The sequence below is a fragment of the Kryptolebias marmoratus genome, linkage group LG17, assembly GCF_001649575.2.
Source record: "Kryptolebias marmoratus isolate JLee-2015 linkage group LG17, ASM164957v2, whole genome shotgun sequence".
Taxonomy (NCBI): Eukaryota; Metazoa; Chordata; class Actinopteri; order Cyprinodontiformes; family Rivulidae; genus Kryptolebias; species Kryptolebias marmoratus.
Window position 1 is genome coordinate 25,202,599 of NC_051446.1, and position 10,689 is coordinate 25,213,287.

Consider the following 10,689-nt stretch of genomic DNA (forward strand, 5'->3'; position numbering starts at 1 on the left):
CCCAGGTCCGGCCCCAGGTACGGTCCCAGGTCCTCCAGCTCGTCAGGCGTTAAAAATCCTCTGCTTCCTGGTCTGAACCTTCAGACCTGCTGGTCACGTCGGCGTGATAAATCCAAAGTTCCTGAGGTCGCGCTGGAAAACAAGCCGGAGTGGTCCAGATTTCATGATGTTTGTTTCCCGCTCAGTGAATCCAGACGGTCTCAGAGTCCAGAACCGAACAAACAATAACTGACAGGAAGACTTTTCACTTCAGCTGTCTGCGTGAGCAAACACATTTTACACATTTAACCCTTTTTCTGTCTGCATTTATGAAGAAAATAAAACTGAAATGATTCTAACAAACAGGATGAAGCAGCAGGTTAGCAGTTAAATTAAATTAAAAAGCAGAAAACATTTAAAAAAGGAGAATTAACGTCTTTCATGTCATGTTTTCACATCCAGTGCATCAATGATGACATTTGTTTTTATAAAGAACTGAGAACAGGTCAAAGGAAAACACAAAAAATCACATTTTTCCCACTACTGTTTTACTTAATAGACCCCAGAGAGACGAATGTCCTAAAGGAAACAGAGACAAACTCTGGATGTGGACCAGCCGGGACGGCCATGATCCCCAGCTGAGGAGCTGGCTCCATCCCAAAATATCCATCGCCTGATTCTGGAGCCCCGGGGGGGTGGGGGGTGACATGTTCCTCCGAGGAACTGTCTGTAGTCGTGTTGGTGTTTAGTTTTAAATCCAAGCAGCAGGAAAGATGAAACAGGAGGTGGAGAAAGACTCGAGACAATAAAATCCTCCACAGCAGATCGGGACAATTTACAAGATCTCCTCTGATCTCTGATCGAGTCTCAGCTGCAATATCTGAGCTTTCTCTGCCTTAAAGTGGGTTTTAAGATCAGGATAATAAATGAACTCCTTGCAAACGTTCCCTCAGTTCCAGAGTTTCACACCTCAGGACAGAACAGAAGGGTCCCCATGAGAAACAACATGGCAGCTTTAGGTTCATCTGAAGCAGGGGTGTCAAACCCAGAGACGCAAGGGGGCCAAAATTAAAAATTTGGTCCTAGCCAAGGGCAGATCACGATCAATATTTATTAAAAAATACATAAATTAATTAGTTTTAGATGTATTATGTCAAATCGTTCATATAGAAATATCAATGACCTTTTCCCAGTTACAGATTATACAGAATTTAGAGCAAACAGACTTTAATGAACTCAGACAAATAGATCAAACTTCAAAAAGCTCATCATTAGCTGTCATTTCTTACGCCTCACTCAGCTTTTAAATGAATTCTTTAACATTAAAACCGACAAAAACCTGATCATACAGAAATTAAAACTATATATTGTTGGCTTCTAAGTCACTGTCAGAGAAAACTTCAGTTTTTTAAAAGTAAAATAAGAATCAGAGACTCGATCTGAACCAGACTGGAGGGCCGGATGAAATGTTACAGAGGGCCGCATCTGGCCCGCGAGCCTTGAGTTTGACACGTGTGATCTGAAGGAACCAGGAGACCTCTGGACCAGAACCAGAGCAGAGGACAGATGTTTACCCAGAATGCACTGCAGCTGTCAGCACGGTGGTGGAGGGCTGATGGTTTGGGCTGATTCTGGAGTCAGATGTGAGGCCATCTGTCCGACAAACAGAACGGTCCAGAACCAGAACCAGAACATCAGAGAGCTGAAGCAACGCTGGAAAGAAGAGTGGGCCACAACTCCTCCACTGAGAGTTCTGCTGCTGGAGGAGGTTCTGGTTCTGTTGGGTCAGGATCTGGACACTGAGGTTCCATTTTGACTTTTTGTTTATTAAATAATGGAATGGTGCAATCAGTTGTGTTTTTCTACCCTTCAGGTTCTGTTTGAATTCTTTTAGAAGCTGGTGACGAGCAGATTATTATTTTTATTGTGTCCTGACATATAAAACTGTAAAACTGGGAGTGGGTTTCCTTTTCCCCCTGACTGGACCTTTTGAACCCGGCCCAGTTCTGCAGCAGGAGCTTCGTTTTATAAAAACGGGATGACAGAAACAGCAAACACCCGGTTTGATTCAGGCAATATATTAACCCCATTCCCAGAAAAATAATTGTGTTTTACAAAATTCCAATAAGCTCAAACAGAGGAAGTCATTTATGATCAAATTAAACACTTAAAATTTTAAATAAATCCATAATTTATTACAGCGACACCCTCAGTTAACACTGATCATAAAGTTTAAAGCGTGTAAAAGATCTTTATTTAACAGTCAGTAAATTATCTGTTAAAAAGTGAAACTGAACTGAGGTTTTCTCTGAGCTTTAAGGCCAAACTATGAAGCCACAGCTGGATGACTTTCAAATCCTCCGGTGGAACCGAACGACAAACCGTCACGCTGCTGCGGTTAAAAAAGCCCCGTGAGCTCAGGAGAACCTTGGAAAACCGGAACCCGAGGCTGTTCTCCGGACTCCAGCTGAAACTCTCAGGAGTCCACGTTTCAGCTGCTGCTGGGAAAATCGGACAGTTTTTATTTGCCAGACGAGAACGAACGTCTCAGGTGGAACTGAGCAACACTTCCTCCGTTCTGTCACCGTTAAAAGAACCGAACACGTCGCTACAGTCTGGAATAAATTCCTTTTTCAGGCACATATGACAACTTCCTGTCATGAAACACACTTCCTGTCAACTGAAGACCATTACTTTCGAGTTTAAAAATAGAGATTCAGATTTCTCAGTTCGACTGGAGACCGTCCAGCCTTTTTACTGTCAGATTCATACTTATTTCCTTTTAGTTAATAAAAAGGATTATATGTTAACTATTGATTTAATATATTTACTTTCTATGTAGTCAACTAAACTTTAATCTGTGTCGTGCCAATAAAAGAAGAACTTAATCCTGCTTTTATTGTAAACATTTATAAGTTTAAACTTGTCAGCATTCAGCCAAATAAAGCTATTAAAGAATTGTAAATATTCATTAAACAGACAGGTTTACAGTTTTTCCTTCTGTCTTTTGGACGTTTTCTGTTTCAAAAATAATGTTTATTTTGTGTTTTATTGACAAATATATCTGACTGTACTACATATATATTTATTTATTATTAGTTTTTAAAGTTCAACTTGAGTATATCAGTGAGTCAGTTGGTCCTATTCACTTGGCAAAGAAAGGTTTAGATTTATTTTAATAAAAAACAGACAGTTGTTTCAGCTGTTTCCGTTTGCCTCGTGAGTTAAAGGTAAAACATTGGTTTGAAATAATAGTTTGGGTATTTAGTTTGTAATAGAGCAGCTCAAACAGCAGATTACTGCAGATTACAGCAGTTCGGCGGTTTATTCTGGCCCTCAGGTCGTGTTTTGACCTTCTGTTGTCCGAACTATTATTGGTTAAAAAAAGGAAATCCAGAGCGTCGGTGTCCACAGATGGCCCACGGATGTGTGAAAGAGGCAAAAACTGGAATTTTAAGAAACACATGCTGTCATGAAGATGACATATTTCACCGGGAGGTCTGTGATTATTTTAAATTCAATTTTCCAAGGCTAAATCTTATCCCGAGTGACTAACCGCCTGGCTTCGGTTTCCGCTTCCAAAGAATAACAGATTTCACTTTGTCGCAATTTCCAAACTGCTAAAATTGTTCTTGTAAATAACTTTTTTATAAAAAAATAACTTCTTGGTGACAGCAGACATTTTTTCCAGTGGGTAAAGTGTAAAATAAACCCTTTCCCCTTCAGAGGCTGCAGCTGTCAGTCAGCCGTGGATGATAAATGACTAAAAACAACAAAAAACATTTTTCTTGTTTAAAAAGAACTAAATCAAATGTTTTAATAGCAAAAGAAAGAAAATGCAATTGTGGCCTGGTAACTAAAAATGCCACCCATAAATTTTATTTTATTTTTTTTTAATATAATGCCGTTTTGGGATGAATGTTTACGATCTATAAGATTTACCGGAGCTTCTGGTAAAATGAAAGCTCTCTGCAGGAGGAAAAAATCTAACAAATGTTGCTGTTCTTCTGCTGTTTACATCTTTAACAAATCTTGTCTAAAACATTTACTTTTATTATTTCACTCTCTTTATGTTTGTAAATAAATATAAGTAAAATAATTATTATTCTAAGTAATATTATTGCAGTATGTTATGGTTCTTTGGCAGCAGCCTGAATGGTAGTTAAGATTTTTGATTTTAAATAAAAACAACCGGATTGCACGAATCATTTTAACCTTTCTTTTTTAAAATACCGGAATATGGTGACATCCTGGTTTAAATATTTAAATACTGTGACAGCAGGACTGAGTTCCTAAACGCAGAACATCGTGACACTTTTGTTTTCCTAAATATTGGAATATCATAACATCGGGGTACTTTTAAATTCCCGGTCCCCCCTAATGTTCCCGGTACCGATGAACCCATTTACAGTGGCACCGTGGAAAATACCGGAATATGATGACAGTATGATATTCCTTAATGCTGGAATACCGTGACACCGTGTTTGTTGTTGTTGTTTAAATCCTGTAATATTATGACACGGTGGTTTACTTAAATACCATAAACACTGTGCTCACGTTCCCAAACACAAAATATTGTGCCACTTGTTTTCATAAATACCGGAACACCCGCGGTTCCTAAATGCTAACACGGTGACATCATTTTTTTTTTTTTTTTCAGGGTTTTATAGTCAGATGTCCATCCTGGCTTCATATTCTGGTTGTAAACCCGGACTGACCCGCCCGCACTTCAGATCCAGACAAGAACAACCTGACTGCTGAGTTTTTGGTTCAGCTTGACTGAACGGCCGTAAAACAACAACATTCTCAGGTTTTCTCAGGTTTATCAGAGGAATCTGTTAACCAACCAGTCTGCTGTGGGTTAGTTAACGTGTCACAAAAACAAAAAGTTTCCTTCAAACCAGGAATTTTACCTTTTCTTTTTACAAATGAGATTTAAGAACACGATTATCACTAAAATATTATTTTATTTTATTAAATTTAGGTGAATCCTGAAGAAACCTGTAAAAAATGTTGTTTTTCCCCTTAACTTCACTTTTAGCTTGCATTAAAATAAACAATCGGGAGCTTTAAATAAAGCACATTATGGTAAAATATGGGAAATCTGTTGGCTCTCAAGCGACATTTTTGTTTTGTGCGTTTCCGCCCGACGAGGATCCCATGAAGAATCAGTGGAGCGAGGAAGAGGAACGTCTTCCCAAGTGGGGAAGAGTAAAATCCTCAAACTGCCGCCGGAGCTGCGGTCCACAGGATCCACTCTCTTGCAGGCAGTTTGTGCCTCATTTCATGCATATTTTCAGCTTATTAAAGTATTTTATGTGGTTATTTTTTCACTTACAGCTCCTTTTTTAATTCTCTGCTATGCTTTATTCTGGTTTTATTCCTGGGAAGTGACTGAACACATCCCGCCTTCTTCTCGAGGATCCATATTTTATATTTATTGTAATCCTATTTTTCTGTGTTTTGTTTTGCGTTTGTGTGAGGCCCGTAATTCCAGTCATGCAGCAGTCTGGATCTGTTTACAGATAAATATTGTTCTCTGAGACGTTCTCGTGACCCGGACACGCCGCGGGACCAGGTTTAACCGAACGGCGTGAGGCTCACCTGGAAAATTAACTCATTCCACTCACAGCTCCTCCTGAAGGAGTGACATTCTGAACGTTTTTATGGAAGCACTAAAACATAAAAATAAATGTAAAAACTGTTTGATATTCTGCTCACATCTGTAAAATCTGTTATTTCTAATTCATGTAACTTCTGCTGCGACTTAAATATCAGGTTGATTTGCTGATTGGGTTTAATGAAGTTAAATGTTTTAAATAATCTGAGTGTGGAGGAATTCAGATCATTTGCGACAATTTACAGTTCTGATTTATTTATTTGTAGTTTTTAAAAACTTACGGGAGTATTGATAGATTTAACACAAAAACCTGTTTAATATCCTGTTTATAATCCTCAGAAGTTTAAGGTACATTTCTTATTTTAATTCATGTTTTGACTCCAATACATGTTCAAGGTGACTTTAAATATATTTTTATATTAAGTTATGAACCTGAACAACATTTATTTTTATTATTATGTTTCAAATTCAGAGTTTATTTTTTTAATGTTTTCTTTCATTCCTCATTGCAGATCCAATAAAGCTCATTAAAAGAAGCTTTGAAACATGAAAAATGTAAATTATGAAAAGCGAAGCAGGTGGGACTAAGTTTGTGCATCTCGATACTCTGCCAACGATCCGATACATGAACCGATACCGATGTTATCGTGTCGAAACTGATATTATCATATCGATATCGGTATTATCGTGTCGATATCGATACAGGTAAGTATCATATCTGTATCGGCAAATGTATCGGATCAGTGAGGTTTTATGGATGAGTTATTCTGTCAGTTACTGAGACTAATTATTTACTGTCTGATAAATAAAACAACTGCTCACAAACAGGTCTTGTTTTAGAATTACATTTTTATAAAACCTGAATAAAAAACCTCACAGATCAACAACACCAGACAACAGATCTGTTTGACACTCATCAGTGAGCAGCAAAATGCATTTTCAACAATCGTGTCTTTGATTCAGTCCCAACTGCTTCATCTTCACAGTTTCTAAGTAGGAACATCGTTTAGTTTTATGGAATAATAAAAATGTTTTCAGCTCATATGCTGAGACACATTTTATTACAATTATTTTTTACAGAATGAAACATTTTATTGCATCTTTCACCTGTTTGTGAAGTTTCTTTGTTTAATAAAGCAGATTTTCATGATAAATTATAACATTATGGATGCCTGAGATTCAGTTTAGTATTCTGATTTTATTTTACTGGAGTTTAAAGGTGGGCGTTTAAATCCTGTCTAAGGTTAAAGCTTTAACTGGATCATGGGATCCTGAGATTTGATGTAAGAGATTAACCCTTTGACTTTTCCACAGAACCTCACTTTAAAAGAGCCCAACTGTCCCTTTACCGTGTTTGACTCAGGCGACAGGAAACAACCTGAAGTTCGCACCTTCAGATGTTTCAGGATCTGAAGGTTGATTTGAAATTAAAACTGATTTTAAATTAGATGTTTCTGAAACGATGAATCATTTAATATCTGAATTCTTCAGCAGCTGTGTCTAAAAACACCTTCTTGTTGTTGTTGTTGTCAGCAACCAGCGGCTCAGATCCTCAAACAACAAACAACAACTCCCCACCCCCCACCCTGCAGCGACTCCAGCTTCAACATAATGTTCTCCGTCCAACAAAGTGTCTCGTCTCAGATGATCCGGCTCAAACAGACATCAGGGTGGGGCACAAATCACTTTCTTTCTTCGGCTGAAAACCGAGAAGAAACCAGAAAAAAATGGCAAAAAAAACGCTTTTTTGTTCCCAGCGTCTCAGTTTGAACAAGTCCTTCCTGCTCTGAGAGGATTTAGCCTCCAGCTCGACCTGAGCCGTGATTATTACCAATACAGACATGGAGGCTATGAATAATAAATGTCTTACCTGCAGCTCTTTGAGTTTAACCCTCGCCTGGTCGACGAGCTCACAGCTAGTCTGACACCAAAACATCGACGGAGTCGTTAAACGTCACGGTCCGAAACTGAAACTAAAATGTCCGTTTTATACCAGCTTGTATTTTGACAGAAATCCAGCCTCCACACCGTGTCACCGCGGTAACGAGCTGTCAATCACAGTCTGAGCCCCAAACAACAAAAAGACGTTTTTTTTAAATAAAATATGTGAACACAGCAGCAAAAAGGAGCTACATGATTCAACCAATCAGCACCTGATAAAGTGTCTTAAACGTATTTTTAGTTTAGCCTCCATGGAGGGAGGGGGCGGGGCTTAAGATCGGGTCCTTCTGTGGCTTCAGCTTATGGCTCCCGGTCTTGTCTCTAGTTCTGGTTGACTCCTATGGTTTTAAAACAAATCTCATCTTATCTTTACACTGCCCTCAGCTTCATGCAGCAGCAGCTAGCTGTAGCACTTCCTGTGAAGCGTTCAGGTACTTCCATATTCATGATAAGCATTTAAAACTGATTCCAGTCTGAAGGAGTCGTTTTAATCCACCCGGCTCCTTCAGCTTTTATTCAAACGCAGAGACGTCTGCAGCAGGCGAGACATTAACGAGTCATAATGTCTCCACAGAAGCACGCTCCCCAAAGAGCTGAACTGTCCCTTTACGAGCCTCACTGACGTCCTGCGGACCTCAGTTTGATCATTTATGATCCAAACTAATCAGAGACAAACTGAGATGAGTCCAAGAGACGAGCGGAGTCCACTAAATGTCCCCGACCAGAACCGAGACCACGGATGGAGGACGTCTCATCGTCTTATCGTCTCATTGTCCCAGCGTCTCATCGTCTCATCGTCTCATCATGAAGCAGCTCTTTGCTGCAGAGCTTAATGGGAATAAAAGTGAGAATCTGAGGAATTCAGACCTGAGCAGAGGTGTGTGTCGGTGTGTGTGTCGGTGTGTGTGTGTGTGTGTGTGTGGGGGGGGGTGTCTGACGTCCCAACAGAGGGGCCACAAATAGAAACCAGGTCCAGGTCCTAAAATTGTCCTCAGGGTCTCCTCTGCTGACCCCTGAGGTCAGAGACATCTGAACCCAGGTCAGGTTTCAGGTCTTACAGGTAAGCTGTCCCTGTCTGTCCCTCTGTCCCTGCTCTTCAGGGACAGACTCCTGTCCCCCCAGTAATCTGGACTCTGATGCTCAGAGTTCGGACTCTGACAGAAAAGCAGCGAAATGAAGATGAAGAACCCAAACTTACCTGGAGCAGAACCCAGCACGTGAGCCTCATGACCGGAGCAGAACCGTTCTCATCAAATCCCCCGAACTGCAGCTGGAACCGTCCTCCCGGTTCGGCTGCGGGCTCCGAACCGGAATCCCGAGCTGCGTCTGGTTCCGCGGGTCTGAGCCGGATCTACGCGTCCAGGCAGGTCCAGCTGGGGGACTGGGACTGGGACCGGGACCGGGACCGGGACGGGAGGCTGGGTGTGTGGCGCAGAGGCTCGACGCGCCGCCCACGGTGCGTCGCTCCGGGGAGGAGAGGCTCCATTCCTCCACTCCTGAATCCTGAATCCTGAGTCCTGGATCCTGGAGACAGACCTCAGCCCCGCAGCCTCCCACTGCACGAGAAAGTCCAGCTTCTATTTGTAATAAAAACAAACAAACATGTGTCCCAGTCCTCAGCTGATGGACAGATGGTCCACCCCCCTGGAGGCTCGGAGCTTTAAAGCTGCCTCTCCAAGAATTAACTCCTTTCTTCTCATTAAAGTCTGAAGGAGAGATCCGAAAGCCCGGATCCCAGGAGAGAGAGGAGCTCCTGACATTAGAAAAACAAAATGTCTGGATCTGTGAGGCTAGGTGGCAGCAAAAGCAAACCCTGATGGTCTCCGAGCCACACATCCATCTAACATTTACTGACCTGCCCAAGTCCCAACATATGGAGAAACATGGAATCTGCTTTTAGTAGCTTCTTCTAAACAATGTTCTAAGATATTCCTTCCCCGGGCTCGGGTTTTTTTTTAAAACAAGGACTTTAGTTCTGATTGTTAAACACTGAACATCTCTCAGGAGCAGGTGGTTAAAATCACATCCGTCCATCTTCTACTGCTTATCTGTGGTCCAGAAGATGTCCAGGAGGTGTCCTGATCAGATGAGCCACCTCAGCTGTTCCTTTCGACGAGGAGGAGCAGCAGCTCTACTCCGCCCTACAGAGCTGCTTGGATCCAGGATCTGGTTCTTTGGGTCCTGATCCAAACCTCAGGATCACAGGTGAGGGTTGGAACCAGGAAATCCAGAGCTTCACCTTTCGACTCGACTCTGTCTTCACCACGAGGCTCGGATCCGTCGGGACCGTCACTCAGGATTAAGACTCCCAGATACCTGGACTCCCTCCCCTGAGGCAGAGACTCGCCTCCGACCCAGAAACAAACCTGAAGCCTGACAGGATGTGACAGACGGAACAGCTGAAATGATTCCTGATCAGCTTCAGGTGAGGAGAACACCTGTGTGCAGCTGTTCCTTCCTGTGGGAGGAGCTCAGCAGGTAAAACTCTGTTTCAGCTCTGTTTAGAGTTAAAAAGTCTTTATTAAAAGACTTTTTAACTTCCTTAAAAACAAGGAAGTGTGGAAAGAAGCAGCTCATCTGGAAAACTGCCAAAGTTTTACCAAGTGACCTTCCGGAGTTAAAACAGATGAGATAAATGATCGGAATTCTCCGTCTGTCGCCACTTCAGGCTGGAAAAAGCCCATCGGTCCACGTCACACCTGAGGAGGCCTCCCAGCTCCGACTTCCTGTCCGCTTGAAGGTTTCCTGACTTGTTTTTAGGAGCTTCACTCGTCCTGCAGCCCTCCGGCCGGAATACTGAGGTCACTTCTGGAAATTCTCCTGATCCAAAACTGAAAAAACTGCAGGAAGAACTTTTTTCTCTCCAGAGAAACATCCAGGTGTTTCTCTGTGAAAATACAGTTTAAACACTGCTAAAAGCTAAATGTAGCTGAAGGTTAGCTAAAAGCTAAATGTAGCAGAAGGTTAGCTAAAAGCTAAATGTAGCAGAAGGTTAGCTAAAAGCTAAACGAAGCAGAGGGTTAGCTAAAAGCTAAACGAAGCAGAAGGTTAGCTAAAAGCTAAACGAAACAGAGGGTTAGCTAAAAGCTAAATGTAGCAGAAGGTTAGCTAAAAGCTAAACGAAGCAGAGGGTTAGCTAAAAGCTAAAC

The 10,689-nt window shown here is 41.5% G+C and overlaps 1 protein-coding gene across 2 annotated transcripts in view; it reads right to left on the reverse strand.

Moving 5' to 3' along the window:
- LOC108228704 (corticotropin-releasing factor receptor 1) overlaps positions 1-9,270 on the reverse strand; it is a 59,124-nt gene extending 49,854 nt beyond the window's left edge. For both annotated transcript variants that reach the window (XR_005234350.1, XM_037980995.1), the window contains exon 1: positions 8,739-9,270. Coding sequence is in view for 1 of the 2 variants with exons in the window: in XM_037980995.1 (XP_037836923.1) it covers positions 8,739-8,768 (30 nt within the window). In the remaining variant the exon portion in view is untranslated. The remainder of the gene's footprint in view (positions 1-8,738) is intronic.
- Positions 9,271-10,689: the final 1,419 nt, after the last annotated feature.